The sequence below is a fragment of the Clarias gariepinus genome, chromosome 22 (assembly GCF_024256425.1).
Source record: "Clarias gariepinus isolate MV-2021 ecotype Netherlands chromosome 22, CGAR_prim_01v2, whole genome shotgun sequence".
Classification (NCBI taxonomy): Eukaryota; Metazoa; Chordata; class Actinopteri; order Siluriformes; family Clariidae; genus Clarias; species Clarias gariepinus.
Window position 1 is genome coordinate 19488800 of NC_071121.1, and position 22754 is coordinate 19511553.

At 35.4% G+C, this 22754-nt stretch overlaps 2 protein-coding genes across 3 annotated transcripts; both read left to right on the top strand.

Annotated features, from left to right (window-relative positions):
- The first annotated feature begins 1294 nt into the window (after positions 1 to 1294).
- On the top strand, positions 1295 to 14388 carry LOC128510579 (solute carrier family 26 member 9-like). 2 transcript variants are annotated; one of them, XM_053482976.1, is made up of 21 exons: positions 1295 to 1381; positions 2441 to 2579; positions 2697 to 2836; positions 4176 to 4286; positions 5067 to 5242; positions 5893 to 6057; positions 6221 to 6373; positions 6500 to 6582; positions 6665 to 6812; positions 6968 to 7081; positions 9893 to 9970; positions 10088 to 10183; positions 10547 to 10653; positions 10760 to 10829; positions 10940 to 11032; positions 11214 to 11369; positions 11592 to 11837; positions 12470 to 12524; positions 13613 to 13749; positions 13998 to 14063; positions 14153 to 14388. In XM_053482976.1, exons 2-21 carry the CDS (start codon positions 2455 to 2457, stop codon positions 14162 to 14164), a joined length of 2331 nt encoding a protein of 776 aa, XP_053338951.1. In that variant the 5' UTR covers positions 1295 to 1381; positions 2441 to 2454; the 3' UTR covers positions 14165 to 14388. The 2 variants fall into 2 exon arrangements, with proteins under 2 accessions (XP_053338951.1, XP_053338952.1); XM_053482977.1 differs by having other exon boundaries at positions 14001 to 14063.
- Positions 14389 to 16929: 2541 nt separating this feature from the next.
- hrct1 (histidine rich carboxyl terminus 1) lies at positions 16930 to 21381 on the top strand. Its single transcript, XM_053482866.1, has 10 exons — positions 16930 to 16974; positions 17276 to 17302; positions 17950 to 18145; positions 18243 to 18290; positions 18372 to 18534; positions 19420 to 19523; positions 19962 to 20019; positions 20208 to 20375; positions 20482 to 20562; positions 20814 to 21381. Exons 1-10 carry the CDS (start codon positions 16959 to 16961, stop codon positions 21171 to 21173), a joined length of 1221 nt encoding a protein of 406 aa, XP_053338841.1. The 5' UTR covers positions 16930 to 16958; the 3' UTR covers positions 21174 to 21381.
- The last annotated feature ends 1373 nt before the right edge of the window (positions 21382 to 22754 follow it).

Below are 22754 nucleotides of genomic sequence, written 5' to 3' on the forward strand. Positions count from 1 at the left end.
CATGGTAAAATTGCATAGATTAATGATTAACATATTTTTGTATATGGGGATACAATACCCTCTGGAAGATTTGAAACAGCATTTTTTTTTTTTTTTTTATGCACTAAAGACTTTTGGCTTGAACTGTGATTTTCCACCAAAAGTGGCATGTTTATGAAAATAAGTATTTTCCTAAGTATTTTCCTAAGTAAGACATAGGAAAGGATAGAGACAGAATATCAATCAAAAATCCAGGAAAATCTAAGGCAATAGGGACCACAGGCACCAAAACAAACCATTGGTAACACAATACACTGTCATGACTTAGATTAAAATCCTTCAGTCACATGTACAGGCCCGTCCGAAGTTTGCCAATGAACAGAGAATGATTATGAGAAGTCAGTCTTCAGACCGTAATTCTGTAGAAAATTTATGAAGAGAGCTAAAACTTCGAGCCCGGCAACAAGATCTAGAGAAAATATGTAAAAAATAATGGTCCAAAATCCCTCCTGAGACTCGGTAACCAACTGCGAGAAACATCTTACTCAACATCTTGCTTGCCAACAAGTCATGTTTTGCTTGGGAATCAACTACTTATTTTACTAACTGAAAGGGAGTACATTTATACCATTTATATAATGTTTTTGTTACAGGATTTTTGATTGATATTCTGTCTCTATCTATTAAAATTATAGAACCTTTATTTCTTTGTAAGTAGGCAAACTTAGAATCCACTTAGTGGATCGGGTAAGTCTTTAAAGTCCATTGGAGTGCCTCACTATTCCAATACTTTTGGTAGAGAACATGTTTATTAATGTTGTCCAAATATGCATACTGTACCTTTCTGCATACCTTACCCTTTTTTCTCATAGAAAGTTTTCTCATTCTGTGTAAGTTGCCCTACCCTGAGTATTTCATATGTTACATACATGTATAATGCAAAAAGATGGTTGCACAGTATTTGGATTCCAAATGTCACTTAGTGATATTTTTAGTTGTGTTTTGGTACACTTTTAAATATAGGCTGTTGTTTAACTGTTTTATCTCCATAATCAATTTATCTTGCTTTGTATTTGTCATCTGTTTTTAAAATAAAATTTACTTTTTGAAAATCAAAAAGGCAGCTAAAATGTGAATTTCACTTAAAGAAATTATCAAGATTTTTTTTCATCTTAAAGCTTGATTTATGTATGAACAATAAATAAGTTTAGTTATTAAGAAAGAAAGGCAGGGTTTCATTGAGTGACTTTGCCAACAAGCATAACGCAAGACCATTTTAAGCTCCACCCTTCATATAACTTTACCAGTAAGATATCTGAATCAGAGCAATAATGGTCTTGAAACCATTCTAAGCTTACAACACCTAAGGCATATTATCAAAAGTGGACCATCAGTAAAACAGGTAATGACCTTTTTTCTGATTTTGATTTTTCTGTTACTGTCTTTGGCTTGCCTTATTGTTAAAATCTTAAAAGATTATATGTATATATTATTTTTTTGGCAATTTGTTTCCTTTTCATTTAATTCCGAAGTTTCATACACGGTTGTCTTATTCTTAACTGCATTACATATATTATATATTGTCATATGCTTTAATATGATTTTAACAACTGCATCTGTATTTATAAAACTGTGTTTTAAATTACATAGTTCTATACTGGTCAAACAAATGTTCTCAAGGTCAGATAAGGGCCACTTTAAGCTGTACAAAAGAAGGTTTATCAGCACTCACACACACACAGACACACACAGACACACATACACACACAGAGAAAACCACAAGGAGTGTTTAAGTCAAACTGGGACTTTAGAATAAAGCAGAAAAACAGAACACAGGTTGGATGGTAAAACCTACCTTTATGTCTCCATATTATCCCCTGCTACACTAATGCACTTATCTCAGAATTTTATTTGTGCTTGGATACAATCAAGATCCAGATTTTTCAGTACGCTGCATGAGTCATAATGGGACTACCTGCTTCACATCATTGTAACTGCTGAAACACTGGCATCCCAGGAACTCATTTATTGGCCAAAACATTACCATCAGGATGGTATGGGAGATGTGGCAGTAACTCTCAGAGTTCCTGTAGTGTACAAGTGGTGCGATGCGCAGTATTAGGTTGTGCATTGTTTTAAAAAAGCAGAACGCTTTTGATCGACCTAGGACATTTTTTCCCATTAAAAAAAAACAAATACATTAAAGGACCTAGGAGGCCAGATTTACAGATGTAAAGCAGACAATCTCTGGCACTCTAAGAAAAGTGTTCTATTATTCAAAAGTCTCGGTTTGACCTGAACACCTTTCATATACTGTATTATCACCTATGTAATGCGTCTTTAGCCATCTATTTAGTGTCTCACCATCTAAAATACAACATCTTGTTTATCATATGAATTAACAAATAACTTAACTTGACAAAGTCATATTATATGTATTGAATAATTTGTGGTTTTTAAGGTCTAGCTAGCATTATGCATCAAGTTCGTCCTCGCTATGCAATAGACAGAACAGCCTACTGTCAACCAGATTTTGATGAGGAGTTCAACAGGAAGAGGAGGAACTATCCTTTGGGAGACAAACTGAAGAAAATATTCAGGTATATGACAACTACAGAGTGATTTGTATAAGTTAGATTAGGCTGTGTCAGAATTAGTAGTTGCATTATGCTAAAATAACTATTTTATGCATTTTTATGTGTATGTAAATGATGCAGATGCTCCAGCGCTCGACTGAAAAGTCTTCTCTTCAGACATTTCCCAGTGCTCAGCTGGCTTCCCAAATACAATTTCAGAGAGAACATCGTGTGTGATGTCATCAGTGGAGTCAGCGCGGGCACGATTCAGGTTCCACAGGGTCTGTTATTTACATGTGTTAGAGACTTTTAATATAAACTGCCAGGTCCAGAAAATTTGGAACAAAGATATTTTTTTTTTTGCCATTTGTCCTCTGTTACAGAGAACTCCATTAGAGAGAAACTTAGCGAATCCAAGCCTTACAAATATACTATACAAAGGTTGGGAACATTCTTAAAAAGAAGACTTTTAAAAAAGAAGTCAGCAACAGCACACGGCCTGGAAGACCATGAAATTCTGTCCTTTGTGAAGAAGAGCCCTTTCACAACATCTAGCCAAGTCCCAAGAACACTCTTGAGGGTTTAGGCATGTCGTTGTCAATGTCTCCAGTCAAGAGTTAGCTTTATGAAGTAAAGACAGATGCTTCACAACAAGGTGCAAACCACTGCTAACATTTAAGAACATAAAGGCAAGATTAGACTTTTCCAGACATTTGAACTGATGAAACCATACCACATCATCTGTCAACATTTATGGCATGGGTATGTATGGCTGCCAGTGGAATCGCTTTATAGTGTATAGGCTATACCTTCTGCTCAGACACAGCCAAATGCTGCAAAACTGAAACACTAACTCTCACGTACTCATTGTCTATACCGCTTAATCCTGTCTATAGGGTCGCTGGGGGCCTGAAGGCTATCCCAGGAGGCTTAGGGCACGACGCAGGGTACCCCCTGGCTGTACAAATAGCTGTAATTACTAAATTGTTATTGTCACACTTGTGTCATACACCTTATCCGTATGTGATATATATATCACAAATTCAGAGTGGTAGTGTACAGAGGACAAATGACAAAAACAACAACAACAACAAAAAACTTTTTTCCAAAACTTATGGACCTGTCTGTATTTGTATCTATGTAGCTAGCACATTGAAAATTCTACTCGTTTAATAAGAACTAAAAAATAAAAGTTTACTTTTTTTAATACTGCTAAAGAGTATTAAAATATTATAAACCCCTACACTTAATAACTGCAATTGTGTGCTTCCAACTTTATGACAAGAGTTTGGTGAAAGGCCAACATGTGTATATGGTGGGCAGTTGTCCACAAACTTGTGGTTGTGTTACTGGGCTACTGATCTGAAGGTCAGGAGTTCAAGCCACAGCACCACCAAGCCACCACTGTTGAACCCTTGAACAAGGTGCTTAACCCTTTTTGCTCCAGGGACGCTGTATCCTGGCTGACCCTGAGCTTTGCCCCCTGGTTCCTAACTGGGATAAGCAAAAAAAAAAAAAAAAAAAAAGAATTTAACTGTGCTGTAAAGTACAAGTGAGATATAATTTAATTATTTTTTATATTATATAATGAATAAGATTTATTTTGTCCTCTTTATTTAGGCATGGCCTTTGCTCTTTTGGCCAACCTTCCACCAGTCAATGGACTTTATTCATCTTTCTTTCCTCTTATTCCATACTTTTTCATGGGCACAGCACACCAGATGGTGCCAGGTAAATTTTTATCTTATATTTGATGTATATCATATGGTATTTTGTTTCCTTTGGGTTAACATTTCACCACACCTAAACTTTAAACCTTTTTCATTGTTTTTCACACAAAATGCATTTATTCATTTTTTTTCAGCACAACTCTACAGCACTTTTTACACATTCACATGCTATTCTCTACACTGTTAAGCCTGAGATAAAAAAAAAAAAAAAAACTTGATTCACTTTCATGCTAATATGATATTGACATATATTGACAATTATTTTTCGGTCCAGTCCCCCTGCGACCCTAAATACAGGATAAATCAGTATAGACGATTGGTGAGAGTGAGTTAAATGCTATTATAAAAAAATTTTTTTTTTCTTTTTACACTTTGACCTGGGCAATTTAAAATGATCTAAAGAATACAAAAGAGCAAACCAAACATCCAGAACTTTAATGCAGAGAGAAATGGATTGAGAGACATGTGTTCAGGTGTAATACAATATCTAATGTGAATAAGATGCCATCACTGAAAATGATTGTGAGTAAACAGTAAGAAGGATATGGGTCATGATGGACAGGGATGCCGGGAGGTGTTTTACATTAGAGTTACTAGAATTGTAGGCAGTATACATGTGCCATAACTTTTTCGGAGAATGTGTGTTGATTATAATACAAGTCAACCACAAATGCCAATGCTGTAGCACCCTCGGTATCTCTATTTCCTGTGTATTTTGTATCTTGGTTTGTTGTGTAAAGATGACTGCCACTGAATATGTTATTTTTCTTCTTGCACACAGGCACTTTTGCTGTGCTGAGTATCATGGTTGGTATAGTGTGTCTGCAGTTGGCACCTGAATCAGAATTTAGCTATTTTAACACCACTAGCAATTCTACTGAAGTAGACACACAGAAGATGAATGAAGTCCGATTGGTCATATCAGGCACTTTGGCTTGTCTGACTGCCATCATACAGGTAAAGGAACAAAAGTGTATCTCATGTTTTTATCTAGTGGAATTCTTTAATTTTTGTAAGTATCATAAGTATAAAATGTGAAGGTCACATCAAAAAGACCATCCGACATAAAACCTGTGCGAAGTTTGGATCGGATGGTCGGCTATGGCAACCCCTTTGATGGGAGCAGCCAAAAGACCATCAACTCAACATAAGGAATAAAACCAGATTATTTACCTACATGCATAAAGTGCTTCATTTCTGTTATTTATGTCACAGCAATATTATTTAATAAAACTGAAGAATAAAAAACCCCTCAATTTATATACAGTAATAACATGTTATGGAACATCCACGAAACAAATGAACTCTTATTCATAACTTATGCTACAGTAGTTGTAAACAGACAAACATCTATCAGACTTTCTTTTTTATCTCTCTCTTTACGTTAACAAGATAGAAAGGAAATCACTTGGCTGTGTGAAATCTGTAGCTGAAGATGAACTGTTACAAAGTTACCATAAATCTGTGATTTGCCACATAGCCAGCTATTTGTCAAAGCTACTTGTAAAAAATTTACATATAAATGTAAAAATTTAACAGTACTGTGGTATTTATGTGAATGACAGTTAACAGATATATTTCGGAATAATGGGTTGTTGTTGGTGCAGATTGGTCTTGGCATGATGCAGTTTGGATTTGTGGCCATATACCTCTCTGAGTCTTTTGTTAGGGGGTTTATGACAGCTGCAGGACTGCAAATTCTCATATCTGTGCTGAAGTACATCTTTGGGATAAAAGTACCACCATACAGTGGTCCTCTGGCTGTAATTTATGTAAGTGTCTTTCCAGATTATAAATACAAATACAGTACTAACCTCTAATCAAGTAAGCAACTGTAATGTAGTCTTTTATGCTGTTTTTTAAGCTCATAAACATGAACATTAAAAATGTTGGTGTGATGGTGTGGGTTCTTCATAGTGTTTTTTTGTATTTCAGACGCTCATAGACATATGCAAAGGCCTGCCCAAAACCAACATAGCTTCTCTGGTGTTTGCTCTTTCCAGCTGTGTTGTGCTGATCATAGTAAAAGAACTGAGCACTCAATACCGTCATAAAATCCCCTTTCCTATTCCCATAGAGATAATTGTTGTAAGTAAATAGAAAAAAATGTAATAATATCATGTTGTTATGTTTCATAGAAGAAAATTATAGACCAAATAATACTAAAGTGTGTTGACATTTTCTTTAATTAACAATTGACTTACTATTTCTCAGGTGGTGGTGGCAACTGCCATCTCTGGGCCATTGGATTTGCCTCACAAGTACAACATGGACATAGTAGGAGAAATCCCTTTGGGGTGAGAGAGCGATATCATCTAGATTACAATTTTACTTGTCCTGTTGTGCTTGTGTGTGCTCAATCACTTGATATTCTTTTAGGTTTCCTCTCCCAATCCAGCCTAGAGTGTGGGAGTGGGGGGAAATGTTAAGTACAGCTTTTTCACTGGCCATTGTAGGCTATGTCATCAATTTGGCCATGGGACGGACACTGGCCACTAAACATGGTTATGATGTGGATCCCAATCAGGTACATTTATGCAAGAATTATACATGAATAGTTTTTTTTACTGCTGAAGCCAACTGGTCCAGTTCCCTTCGCTTAATGTTAATAGATAAATATTTTTTCTCTTATTAATAAAAAAAAGGGTTTATAACAGCTTGCTTATATTTTTTATTCGGTAGGAAATGCTAGCTTTGGGCTTCAGTAATCTCCTGGGTGGTTTCTTTAAGATTCATGTGATCTGCTGTGCTCTGTCTGTCACACTAGCTGTGGACAGTGCAGGAGGTTCCTCACAGGTAAGGGACATTTTGTTGGTTCATCTTTGGCTGAAAAATTTGGCCTTACATGTAATCGGGGCCTTCATTCAATCATTGTAAAATCCGTTTTTACAGGCCAGTTTTCTTCTCCCTAATTTAACTTGATTTTCTTTAATTATCTTTATTATTATTATTATTATTATTATTATTATTATTATTTTGAATAACTCTAAGTACTAGCAGTATTTATTTAAGGGTTTATTTTGCTTTTAGCCCTAATGTTTTTGTAAGGATTCTTCTTTTTCTTTTTCATGTTTGTCTGGGTTTCCCCAAGGTATCAAGTGCCTGTAATTTGACAGTAATCTATGTCAGTATCTGTTTAAGCTCTGTGCATTTCTGTCTTCTTTGTCTCATGTTGATGTGTCTCATGTTGATGAGTTCTGATTGACTAGTAGTTCCTGTGAGGTAGATTTCACAGAGTAATCAGCTACTTCAAAGGGAATCGTAAACGGTGTAGGGAATAATATATGTAGTAGTAATACAAAGTCAACAATGGTTCAGCACTTTGCAGGAAGTGAACAAACAAGATTACACATCAGTCACTAGCCTCAAAGAAAACAGTTCATGTCTGACATTTTGTGCACCGTTCTTTATTATCATGATATGACAATGATAACAACATGATATTAAAACTACATAATAATAGTTTAATTTTAAATTCAAATTTTATTTGTCATGAACACAGCCATACACACTATGATATACAATGAAATGCTTATACGTTTGTGACCTAAAAAAGAAAAGATAGGATAGAATAGACTTAAATAAATTTACAGATTTACAAAGTTACAATAAAATATTATTAAAGGGGTCATACAGGCCTACATGCACTTTTTTAAGCCGTTTGGACTGAACTGTGTGTTAGGAGAGTGTGTACACAACCACTCTACGATGATAAAGAGCCGCCCAGTGGTTTTCTTTTCATTTATTACAGTAACATCCCCCTTCTGAAATCAGGCCAATCTCAAATGCCTTGCCGTATGACGCCACACCGACAGAGGCCGCTCCTACACTAGTTGATTGACACTGGTGTTTTAGCAAAGACCCGCCCCGAGTGAGAAGAAGCTGTCGGCCATTGTTTTTCGCCGCTGGAGCAAAATGCCGCCTAAGCGAGTGTTGTGTACAGTTGTTAGGTGTAATAGCGAACACAGCAGTCGTCATTCACTACCTAGGGTTAGTGACCTAGGGTACCTACCTAGGGTTAGGTATCTGAGCCGCTGAGGACGCAGTGGCTGAATTTAGTTTTTGAAGCTAACGTCCCCGCCAATTTACCTAAATGCGTTCATGTTTGCGATAATCATTTTTCACCAGACTGCTTTATAAACGCGGGTCAATATAAAGCAGGTTTTACTAGGAAGCTGCTCCTAAAAAAATGGATCTGTACTAACACTTCGTGTTCCTGCTTCATCTTCACCAGGCTCAGTGAGTGTAATTCCTTTTACTATGACTCTTTGCAGAACGCCTTTTCTAATAATCACGATGAATGTGGAGTGTAAGTTAACTTACACTCTCATAGAACATGGTTATGGCTTCTTCTCTGTGTACATCCGTCTCTATATAATTCCTAATCGCACGTTTATAATAAACAATGCATTAAGGTGATTGTCTAGTTGCAAACTGTATACGTAGTCGGAAAACTATATTATGCTTACCTTTGTTACGTTAGATGGTTTATAACAATGTCTGTCGAAGATTAAGAAGTCATGTAAACACATCAGTAAACACATCGCGTCCGTATCTCTCTCGGTAAACTTCTCCGGTTTTTGTTGTTGTTGCTCGCGGCAGCGCAACAGCCCGTTAATTCATGCCCATGCAGTGATGAGAAAGACAAATCGAGTCGATGCATGTCCATTCTTTCAATTTCTGCATTGTCAGGCGATATTACAAACTTCCGCGTAGGTTCCGTACTTAAATCAAACCAAAAACGACTGAACAAAACAGGCTCAGGCTCTATAATCCAGTTTGAACTGCATTACCCACAAAGCACTGCGTTGTGGGCAATGCTTTGTGGGTAATGCAGTCCAAAGCATTGCCCGCACTGGACTACACTTGTGTTGTGAAGACACGCCCCACAGAACTGACCACAGCAGAGGTCATGAGCATTTAAATTAGCATGTACTGAAACAGTTTGCTGAGAACAGAGCTAGTTTTTACCAGGTAAAAGTGGTGTTTTTTTTACACAATCCTTTTGAATTTTTAATTAACGTATAATACAAACTTTTCATTAGGACCCTAAAGATCAAATTAACATTTAATGAAAAATAGGACCTTTAACATATTAATATATAAATACATACATTTTTGAGAATTTGTTATTTATAAATAATGAGCACATACTGTGCAAATGTCTTGAGCTACCCCTCATTACTTTATATGAAATGAAATTTAATGAAATTGAAGAAATGGGAACAAATGTTCATTACAGCAGGCTTGACGACCACTTCCGCGTCTGGAATGTTCTTCTAGAAAGCATCTGTAAAACTGTTTCCCCAGCCACATTCAAATCATGTCTTAAGACAAGAAGTGCATATTTCACTTCATTTTAAGCTGCGCTTAAATCGTATACAACGTTTTATTTGTTACAGTATAACATGGAGATAACTGTTTTATCTTGCGTTGTTTTTATTTATTTTCTGTTTGCTATTGTTTTTGTTATGTATTGCTTGTTTGCATTTTGTACAAAACCTTAATGTGACTGGAAGGGTCCCTATAAATAATAATAATAATAATAACAATAACAATAACAATAATAATTATATTAATAATTACTTTCATTTTGTTGCTTTACAGTTTGCCAGTCTATGTGTTATGTTAGTTGTCATGATCACCATGTTGGTTCTGGGAGCTTTTCTGAATCCACTTCCCAAGGTAGGAAAGAACGACCCCACAATATGTCAACACCTACTTTAAAATAAGACAATATAATTGACTCATTTTTTTTCCTCATTACATTAGTATTGAGCAATATGTCTGTTTTGTCTGTAGTCTGTGTTAGGAGCTCTCATAGCTGTTAATCTGAAGAACACACTCCTGCAAATTTCGGATCCATACTATCTCTGGAAGAAGAGCAAACTAGACTGTGTGGGTAACACTAAATTCACCATACTGTAGCTCAAATTCAATAGGGGGAAAGTATGCATCCCTGAATAACACCAGAAGATGTAGTACAGGGCATCATTAAAGTGAAAAATTTATGCAAGCTTGCGCTTGTGATGTAGATCTTAATATATATTAATATTATCTCTCTCTCTCTCTCTCTCTCTATATATATATATATATATATATATACATATATATATATATATATATATATATGTATATATATATATATATATATAGAAAGAGAGAGAGAGATACTGATTAAATGATATACAAATTATTTTATAATAATATATAATTTTCTTACTGTGGGCTGTCATGCATGTATTTGAATTTTCACTACAGTGTGTATGGGTTGTATCTTTCCTGGCAACCTTCTTCCTCAGTCTGCCTTATGGTGTTGCCATTGGGGTGAGCTTCTCCATTCTGGTAGTCATTTTCCAGACTCAGTTGTAAGTGAAACATAAATGGAATGACCTTACTACACTTAAATTATATACTATTTATATACAGTATGTGTTGTTTTACGTGATTTTTTGGTGACTGTGCTACCTCTAGTCGCAATGGCTCAGAAGTGGCTCAAGCCTTGGATACAGACTTGTACAAGAACCCTAAAGTCTATAATAAGGTAAAGTCTCAGAACTTTCTGTTCAGTATTTGTGGTATTTTACACTCTTTTCAGTGTCACTGAAATAATGGTATAATATTAGTAAATGTATATCCTGTATTTTCATTCAGGTGAAAACCATTGAAGGTGTGAAAATAGTGAGTTACTGCTCACCTCTTTACTTTGCCAATGCAGAGATTTTTCGCCGCAAGGTTATCAAAAAAGTATGTCAATCAAAGAAAACCACTCATAGTAAATGTGTGGATTGGATCTTAACAAATCTCACATTGTTAAATATGTGCATTCCATTTAATTAATGTCTTTATACTGTACTGTCTTAGTTTTGCCCAGGTTGCAAAGTTAGTTAGGATCTTTTCTATATTTGCATTTGTTGCTGGTTGGCAGACTGGGCTTGATCCAGGCAAGGTTCTTCTCGCCAGAAAAAAGTTTCTGAAAAAACAGCAAGAGAAGGAAAAACAGGAAATAAAATCCAAGCAGAGTCAAGAGAAAGCAGCTGCAAGAAAAAGAAAAGTGAGCTCACTAGTTACCATGAGGACACAGGTGCTGACTCTTTTTTTTTTTGCATTTCCTAACAAAGATGCAGGAATATTTCATTTAAAACTTTATAAATGTAGATGTACTGTATGAAGTGATACATGCAGGTTCAAGTGTAAATGTTTAATGCTGTGTATGCTCAAATTGTTAAAAATCAAAAAACCTAAATTGTAATATCATATGAAATGTTAGGTAAACTATCTTTTTCTGCTGCTATTTCCCTTTCAGACTATTTCGCAGATTGATCTGCAGAGTGACTTTTACACCAGTGGTGTAGGCAGTGATAATGTGCCCACAAGTTACATCAATCCATACTGTGATATCACGAATGCCACTAACCAGCTTCCAGAGCCTGAGCCTGCCAGCTCCCCTCCTGTTGTGATGGAGATGCAACCTGTCCCTTTTCATACACTTATCTTGGACCTGGGGGGAGTCTGTTTCATTGATCTGATGGGCATTAAAGTTCTTACCAAGGTCAAAAAGAAAACATAACATCATATGCTGTTGAAGGAAAATGTTTAATGGCATAGTTGACGTAAAGTTATTTTTTAAAACACCATACAGTACAGTACTTTACTGTTTTATTCTTTTTAGAGCTTAATATTTTTTTCTGAATGTAAAATATTTTATTCAAGGCATCCTTGCAGTTAATTGTATGTGCCCAAGACTTTCACACAGCACAAATACAGTGACTGTTTATAGAAGCTATAATAATTGTAAATATGGTAATTTCCTTACCAGCCTTTCTGTTGTCCTTTTTTGAAGTCACCCACACTCATTGTCTATACTGTTTTATCCTGTATACAAGGTTGCCAGGTACACCCTGGACTGGGTATATTTTTAAGTTAATAAAACATTATTATTAATAATAATAATAATAATAATAATAATGACAGAAAAACTGCAAAATCGTTTGTCCAGAAGCTTTTCTAATGAAAAATTAATTACCACCTTCTAACCAATCACAATCAGAAAAGCCACAGTTTTTTAGTCTAAGTAACATTAAGTAATAAATAATGCAGCTAAAATGGCTAAAATAGCATCATTATATATACTGTACAATATGTCTTATTGTTTTATGTTATTTATATATTCTTTTCTTGCAGATGAGCAACACTTACAGCATGCTGGGTATTAGCCTATACCTGGCAAATGTTCAAGGTAAATTTTATTTATTTATTTATTTATTTATTTTTTATCACTTAGGAGCATTATAAAGATGCTGAAAATGCTTATATATAATCCATATAAATTACATGCAGTGGTGTTTTAGAATTTATGTTTCAGATAAAAATATATAGATAACTATGTTGCCTATTTATAAGCATATTTTTGACCATTTGACCATGCTAACAGATTTGTTACTCCTCACACTTTAAGTTTTTTCTTTTATTCCTATCCTTTCCTTGGAAACATCTGTTCAGATTTGATGTAACATCAACATCAAGTCCTACAAACTAGTATTCATTCTACAGTAGGTCCATGCCAGCTGTGCTGAGGTTGTGCGAAGCCCTCTGCAGTCATTCCATAAACATACAGAGAGTGGAATATCTGATCCACAGATAACTTGTTGAGACACACCTGTCTGTGGGAACTGCACAATTAATCACAATCACCACTTTCACTTTCAGTTGAAACTTGGCTTGGAGTTATTGTCTCATCCCTTGTACAGCCCTGACTTTGTTCCAAGCCATTTCCACATGTTAGGGGCATTAAAGGAGTTCTTGGGAGGCTAGCATTTTAGCCGTGAAGAAGGCAGTCTGATCATCGCTCTGGTGTACTGAGAGAACTTTCTAACTTGGTGGTATCCAAGCACTACTAAAACGCTGGAATATGTGTATTAGTACAGCAGCAGTTTATACAGAAATGTTCTGTGATTTTGCATGATCAAAATTCCTGGTTTGACTTGAATGCCCCTTATAATAATAACAATAAAAAAATGGAATAATAAAAAAATAGAAATGTTTTTACTAGGCTCGATAGACCTACCGTAACAGTGACAGGCTTAAAGACTTTTTCCACTTGAAACATTTAAAAAAAAATTTAGGTGACAAAACTGCATTGGACATAAACTCTTTTTAATATCTTGTAATGATGGAACTGCAACATATTTATTACAATTTTAATAACATGTGATTTAACAAGGTTTAGGTAAATTAGGTAATTAGGTAAAAGGTCATGGGAATTATACATTTAACACTGACCCATTTGCTATTTTGTGTGTGTGTGTGTGTGTGTGTTTGTTTTAGCGCAAGTATTTGAAGAGCTTGAGACTGGAGGAGTATTTGAGGAGAGCAGTATTACCCCTAGTCACATGTTCTTGTCAGTCCATGACGCAGTTCTGTTTGCTCAGCACAAGTCACTGACTCCTGTAAATATGGAAGAGGTAATTCACAAGAGCAAGTACAAGGACAAGGAAGTTTGTTTACGGTGATATCTACTGTATGTCTTATCTTTGGTAGCTTATCACATGGAGTGACACATACAGACAACATTCTGCAGACTTGCACATAAATGAAAGAATTTCATTCGTCAACCTTATTTGAGTGGTATTTAAGTAGTATTGTGTGTTAAGCTGTTTCAGTGGTTTCAGCTTGTTTTACTGTGCATACTGTACATGTGTGTTTATTTTAGCAGGAAGACAGGGAAAGGGCAAAGCTGGCATTTGGTCTAGAAGAAGAGGAACAGGATCTGGAGCAGGTAAAAGGAAGACCTAATGCTAAAATTGTAATTAATGTTTGTTGATAACAATTAGAGATACTGTATAATGTTAATTTTTTTTCCAACAGGAGCTTTTTTGAAAGCGCAGAAAAATACTGTTTGCCTTGACAGCAGTGTCACATGGTATTTTGGTTTCTTCAATAAACTGCTGTATACACAAACCATGATTGATTAGTCTTGCAAGATCTTTTTTAGTGCCTTCAGGTAAAAAAAGGAAGATCATAATCCTGAAAACATATACAGAAAAGATAATGTAATTTGTCATGCTAAATAATTTCTTATAATGTATCTTAAATGTATAAAAACTGCCTTATTATTTACATGTTTAAGATTAAACATTCAACTTTTAAGAACAAGAGTCATTAAGTGTCAAAGTTTTTTAACACTATTTCTTTCAGGATATGGTATAGTGCATTTTATATGGTATTGTGTATATTGTGTTGGTTAACGCTTGGGAATAATCTATCAGGAAGTAAAAAAAAATAGGAAAAGCTCATAGTCTACTTATTTGTCACACTGCATGGCTAAGACAAGCAAATATGCCAATGCAGTCTGTTGCATTCACATTTGCATATAATTAAACAGTAAACTGCTATTCTACAATGTTTACTTGTACACTAAGTTATTAGAATGTTATTAAAGTCATTTCTTTTGATATACTGCTGATACTACTTATCACTCCAATTGCATTTATTGTAATAATAGTAATAACAATATTGTATAAAGGTTACATAAATTTATAATAATAATAATAATAATAATGATATAAGTTCAGCCTTTATTACAGTATTGCACAGTAAAATTCTTTATTCTTTGCATATCCCAGCTTCTTGTTAGTAGGCAGGGGTCAGAGCGCAGGGTCAGCCATTTTACTGCGCTCCTTGAGCAGACAGGGTTAAGGGCCTTGCTCAAGGGCCCAACAGAAGCAACCTGGCAAAGCTGATTGTAAATTCTAATCAGTAACTTAGAGCCTTAACACTAAGCCACCACTGCCCTTATTTCGCGAGTGCTTGCCATAAACGAGCCAGTATGACCTAGGGCAGGAATGATCTAGCACAATAATAATGGCTCTGCTATGCTGTGGAAGTCATTGTTCTGTTAGGATTTGTATCCACACTGCAGATCACATGTTCCCTACCCTAATCCTGGACAATGCCTTTTACTGTACAGTTAATTTTCCTTCTCCCAATACACACTATTTATCTCAGGAAAATTCAGTTATTAAGCTAATGTGCAGGAGAGTGTGTCTCCAGATCTCAAAACAATTAATAAGAGGCTTCTTGACTGGTGGCATTCAGGGAGCTACTGTACTATTCTCCACCATTGTCATTTAAACACCAGAGAGGAAATATTTGTCATAAGAATGACACGCATCTCTCTAAGATGCAATGCATTTTTGCCGAGGCAGATTGAAGCTGGTCAGGTCACTTGTGGTCGCCCAACACCTTTATATCTGACTTGGGTGCTGCTGAGCAATGGCTCCCTCTAGTGCTGCTTTGTCTTTGGATATTATACACCTAAAATAAGATCCGGTGAATTAATACCTTCTAATTATCTAGTAGAAATTTTTATCTAAACATGTATGATACCTTCAAGTGACAGATTATCTGCCTGTCTGAATGGGTTCATTTACATGTATGAATTAATTTGTGAAAACATTTATGATTTCATACTTATGGTGAAACTAGAGAGGTTTTCTAGTGCAAAAGATTATAATAAGATCACATGTGACAGCCATTAATTGAACAGATTATTTATAATTAAACTAATCTCTGTGGTCTTTCTATTTCCAGGGAAATTCTGTTTTCTATTAAGCATGAAAACCGTTGCACCAAAGCCAGCCACTGAGGTTGTACAAGCTAGTGCACTAAGTGCTAGTCCCAAGCCTTGATACTATGTGAGGGTTTTCTCAGGAAGAGTATCTGGCACAACACCAGATCAAATTGACCCACTATGGTGACCTTTAACAGGTGCAGCCGAAAGAAGAAAAACAACATGAAAATTTCACCCTGTTGTCTGTATCAATATGCAGATTAATGTTACAATACTAGCCCACAGATTATCTCTGAGACTTTACCTAAAACATGAACAAGTGTGTTATATACTGTATATAAACATAAATGTTATAAATGAATATAAATATGTGTACATTTCACTGTAAAATGAATACCATATTGCACACTTTGATATGTACTTTCAGGTGCACAGTGTGTTGGGAGTGTGGTTTTGTGACTTCAGTGGCTTCCTAGTGGGTTTATGTTTTTATCACAGATGAAAGAGGAAAAAAATAACATAAGGAGTAAAACTAGGGCATTGCTTTAGCTGAGGTTAGCTGACATGATTTTTAAAACGGAACAGATTGAGATCATAAGGTGACCTTAATTGTAATGGGCCAATATATGTTAATGAATATAACTTTTTTTAAAAATAAGGCATAAAATCACATACATTTTGCTGTAAAGTTGCTGGATTGCACACAACATGGATGGTTGTAAAAAGTTTGTGATTTATTACATACTAAACAAACCAAATTATTTACGCAATGCATGTTTATTGGGCTAATGCCTTACATAATACATACATAGTAATGGCTTACTGACATTTATTACTATATTTACCTAAATTTTAATTCATAAACTAATTTATTGTTATGTGAATATTATTCATTACTTGACAAATTCAGTAATAGGAAAGTGATTTGCACAAACTAAAAATGTAGTCTAAACAGGAAGTGTATCTGTGTGAATGATAGCTCAGATAGGCATGTGTACGTGCTTGTACAGGATGTGGTGTTTTTGGTGACACTTTATCAGCAAGTTTGCTCTGCAAGTTTGGTCAGTAGCACTTAATATCCAATCCAAACAGAGCCAAGCAATGAAGCTTACTATAGGTAAGTCTACTGTGCTCTCTGTAGTATACATACTTATATATTATATCACATATTAAATTTAGCTGTGTTGCATAAAAAACTGTCAAATGCATTGAAAAATAAAATAGAAGTGCATTGGAAATAAAATAGCTACAGAGTGCAAAACAGAGTTCTGGTGTTAAATAAGCCTTTATCTGTCTTGCTTTATCTTATGGGATATGGGTTTTCTTTTCTTTCATGTTTTTTGTTGGTGTCTGCAGGGCAATATAAATCCATTCATTCTTTTTCTTTTCTTTTCATTCTTCCAATTCCATTTCTCCAGTGTTTGGACTGTTGGTGATTTTAGCAGGTGAGTCTTACCACCAATTGTGCACTCTTAAAACGAGAGAAAAAATTACATTATATTAATTTAATTATAATATATTATCATACTAGTGATATACTGGGGGTAACATGGTAATTAGTTGCCATTTGCCAACGTTCCTTGTTTGGTGCTGAGCTTGGGTTGCAGTCAGTATAGAATATCAGGCATACTGCTGGTGACTGAAGGTGTTCTCCCAAACATGCCAGTAGGTGAATGGTGATCCAAAATTGCCCCAATGTGTAAATGAGTGTGTTAATGGCCTAGCTGTAAACTGTTATCCTATTCAGGATGTGTGTTCCTGACTCACGCCAAGTGTTTCTAACACGGGTAAAGCAGCTACTAAATATGAATTAATAAACAAATGAATGAATAAATTAATTAATAATTAATATAATATTAAATGTATTGGTGAAATGTAATAGAAGCACGGCACAGTCTATTAACAAAATGCTAAGAGGAGAAGCACTGTAATAAGATTTCACACATAAGATCAGAGGCGTGTAAGTTAAATTCCCTTAAATCCTGTATATTAACCATCAAGTACATGCAATAAATATTTCCATAAATCTTAACTAATTTCAGAATTCATAATATGTATGCATTTTGCATGTTTATGTTTTTTTTTTCTCAAGCCTGTGCTGCTATGAGTGACTTCCCGGTGGCCTGTTATGTAGATGCATCCACACAACACATGATTTTCCTTGTTGATCCTTTCTTGTGCACTTATGTCATTTACTCCGCTGCTTATATTGGGGATGACTTAAGTTTTAAAACTTTGTCCTTGGATGTGGATCCTTTTAACTCCATGCTGAAAAAGCTGAAAGATAGGTCAGTACACAAGCATGATATGTATTAGTTATTTATTAATTAATTTATTTTTCCATACCCGAATAAAATAAATTGAATAATACACATCTTTATGCAGGAATCCTGCTCTAAGGGTGTTGCTTGGTGTTGGGGTGAAGCGGTCAAGGTAGTGTCGGGCAATAAATAAAACTGCTTTTTTGTTACTTTCCAAACAACCCTTTACATTGCGACATTTGCTTTTGTGTAGGTTGGAAGTGCTGTCCCAGCAGCAGATAACTCTCGATAACTTTATTACCTTAATGCTGAAATATGTGATGGAGAACAATTATGATGGAGTGGAGTTTACATGGTTGGAAAATGAAATTGATGAAACCCTCAGAAGCACAGAACCTCTCACAAGTTTCATTAAGGTAATGAAAATGAAAATGTTTTTTTTTTATGTGGCTAAAATTCAATTCAATTCAATTCAATTTTATTTGTATAGCGCTTTTAGCAATTGTCATTGCCGCAAAGCAGCTTTACACAATCAAAAGAATTATTTAAGTTTGTATGAAATGTGAATGTGTATGAATCAAAATGATCAGATTGTCCCTGGTGAGCAAGCCGAGGGCGACAGTGGCAAGGAAAAACTCCCTGAGACGGTAATAGGAAGAAACCTTGAGAGGAACCAGACTCAACAGGGAACCCATCCTCATTTGGGTGAAACAGAAAGCAGTAAATGATCTGCATTTATACAGTGTTACAGATCATACAAGGTTATAAGCTGAAGTTTAGGCAACTTTATTTCTTATCTGTTATAATAACTAAAGGCTTTCCACTAGAGTTTAAAAGGAAACTGTAGAGATTCGTGCTCATTTGTCCACAAGAGCATTAGATAGGTCAGGTACTGAGGGACTAATAATGGTGTAGAAGCCAAGTGTGCAGTCTGCATTCTAGTTTATCCCAAAAGTTGAGGTCATGAATTTCTGTAAGCCACTTAAATTCCTCTCCCACCTTAGAAACATATCTTTAAGGACTGCTACTTGTTCATGCTAGAAGAGATTTGGGCTTCTTGTTTTCAGTAATTGTCGAGTTATCTCTGAATTTGCACATCAGCTTCTGCTTCAAACTCGAAAAAAGCCATAGCCAACTACAGGGGAAAGCAACGGGAAACTGTAATGCTAGAGGATACAAAGAACCTTTTATAAATTGTACTGTATGCTTCTAACCCCACATCAGTTTGAGGAACCATATGAGTGTGATGGTCAGGTGTTAAAAAAGTTTACCCATATAGTGTATTTCTTTTTTTCATGCAGGAACTTAGAGGTCAAGCTGTTAACAAGCCATTGCTTGTTTTTGTATCCCTTCTGGACCACAGCAACCACATGAGTACTCATATTGACCAGAAGACTTTGTCACAGTGAGTGTTGTCTATTCTGACAAGATGCCAAAGTACGTCTTAAAATGCAACTGTTTAAAGTCAAACTGCTTAAATGGCAGTTTCTGATGTAAGTTGGAGTTTCTCAAACTGAGGTCATTTATTAACTGGCCTTACAAGTAAACCAAACATTTTGAAAACAAATACTTAGGAAAAATATTAAATGATAACAATTATTTTAAACTTTTTTTAAACAACAACATTTTTTTTCTGATGGCATGGCCAAATTTCCTCAAGAAAGATTGGGAAAGATTGTAAAAGAATTTTGACTCTGGTTCATCTCTCTTATGATTAGTATATGATTTTGGCCAAAACCAATGCAACTTTGGACTAAAATAACTAACATTTACCATGGCATTGTTTTAACAACCATATGGATCATCATGGTATTCTCTCTCTCTAAAATATTTTATTTTAAAGGTATACTGACTTCATCTGCCTGCTGCCATTGAACTATAATAATGAAGGGCCACAGATTGTAAGTTTTAAAACAATTTTACTTGATTTTACTCAATTCACCAAAAAATAAATGAATAAATAAATAAATAAATTACACACACAGTATGTATGATTCATTTTATATCAGCATATATTTATAGGAAGGTAAAATTGACAGTGAATGCTGTTTGTTATTTAAATCCTATTATTTTCTCTCTTCACTCATAGAGCAACACAGTCAGTTACTGGCAGGACCTAGCTGACCCCAAAAAGCTTATGATGGCTGTGCCCAAAATTGTGCAACAGCAGAACAGTAGCAAGGCCAAGTCTACGGCCATAAAACCAGAGAGGAAAGTTGAGCAAATTGACAACCCTGGGCTGATTATAGCTAAACAGGTGATCTTGACAGATTGATTGTTTCTTAGGAATGATTTACACAAGGTAGAAAAAATTTGAATTTTTGTCTAATTGATAATTAAGGACTTTCAATATTTCCCAACAGGTATGCAAGGATATCAAAAGTGGACAAATGGAATTAAAAGGTTTAACACAACTTGAGAGGTGTCAAAGCCATTTGAAAAATGTAAGAACACTTTGAATTTTAACTAGCCAAAATAAGTCATGGCTTTATTGATAGTGGGTGTAAATGTAAAATCAGCAGTGTTTAGAAAATAATTTTTTTAAATTTCTTTGTTTAGAAAAGATAAATATACAGTATATTGATAGTGAGATACGGAATAAAAACCCTGAATAAGATAAAAAAATGTTTGCGTGGTACAAATCACATTGCAGTAATTGTTTCAATGATTAATGCCACAACTATTCAATTCATAGGAGTCATGGCTACTACAGAAAGGGTTTGGTGGTGTGGGGGTTATCATGTTAGACATTGACAACTTTTTCAACTCAGTTTGCCTCAACTGCACCAAAAATGAAACAGCAATTCTTGAAGATGTGATTACTGGACATCGCCATGGGCATAGTCATCACAGACATCATCATCATAGGCATCATCATTGGCATAACCATCAAAGCCATCATCGTTCCAGGCACCATGACCATAGACATCATAGGCATGGTCACCGTGGGCATCGTCATCGCAGACACCATAAACATGGACATCATCACACACACTATCACCATGAAGATGAATGCCACTCGCATAGTCACCATAGAAACCATCATCATGGTTAGAATAATAATGGTTTGCATCATGGTTGTCATTAACCAGCCAACTTGAACTTTAAACCCAAAAGGGCCTAACAATCACATATATTTAAATTCAATTTTATTTTTGTAATGATACAGGACAAAAAAATCTGAGATAAATTTAGAATTTAAAAATAGTATTTAAAAAGTATAGTATTCCCTAGAGTAACATGACACCAGTGATGCATTCAAATACAGTGGTGAATGCTGCATGAAATAGCATTAAGACAATGATATATACTTTGCTTATACATTAGCTCTGATCTATCTATCTATCTATCTATCTATCTATCTATCTATCTATCTATCCATCCATCCATCCATCCATCCATCCATCCATCTATCTAAGAATATGTATAACAATTGGTTAAGTAATGTTATAAAATAAAATAAAAAAGTTCTAACTTTAAATTGAAGTAAGTCTCTCCATCGACATGTGCTTGAGTGTATGCAAGTATATGTCAAATTCAAGATACACAAGACACACACACGTTCAGGAGATCCTAGGTTCAAACCCCACAACCACCAAGTTGCCACTGTTGGGCCCTTGAGCAAGGCCCTTAACCCTCAACTCTCAAAGATAAAAATGTAAGTCGCTCTGGATAAGAGCGTCAGCCAAATGCCTAAATGTAAATGTGCCTTAGACCTATCATCTCACCCCATGTTCCCCTGACAAATCACGAAAGGAAACTAATAACGGTACACCATTTATGTTTGATCATAAAATTCCATTTAAACAGCAGTGGATGGAGCACTTCACACAATAATCCCTTGGAGTAGCAGGTGCAATTTCCCCTTTACCTTTGATATTTCTAATAAAGATTTATTAGGACAGGTATGTACAGTAGTCTCTCTCTCTCTCTCTCTCTCTCTCTCACACGCACGCACGCACGCACGCACGCACACACATACACACACACACACACACACACACCCCTGGTCTCATGGTTGCTGTGGCTGTTGAACAAAATGGCATAGTGAGGAATTGCACAGTCTTTGGCTCTAATTGGAAGCAGTGGGGAAGGCAGTCAAATTACACACTATTTTCTTCCTCTGTGTGACACACGAGTCATTTGTGAATCTTAATGTGTTTGGAGGATCTTTATGTGCATGTACCATTAAAACATTATTTTCCACTATCTTTACAAACATCAGTGCACACATGTTCTATACCTACTGTAGGTTCTCTTAAATGGTGCTGTGTAACATGCTATAACTGGCTTGTCAGAGATTTTGTTCGGTTATTGCCAAGGTAAAGTTGTGGTCAGTCCAGGGTTACTTTCCTGCTTTTGTTCAATCTTGAGAAATATTCTTCCATTAAAATGTAAACTATGAATTTTAACAATTAAGCATCCAACCAGAAAAAAACATATACAAGAAAATGACACTTTGGCAGTGACCAACCAGCACAATTAATCTTAAAGATTTCCTGCTTACGCAAGCTATTGTTTCACTTAATGAATATTACATGAAGAAGTGGCCATACATCTTAGTTTTGCCACCTCAGCAGAGTATATTCAATTGTTCACAGACTGAGGGCACAGCTGGTCACTTCTGGCTAATATT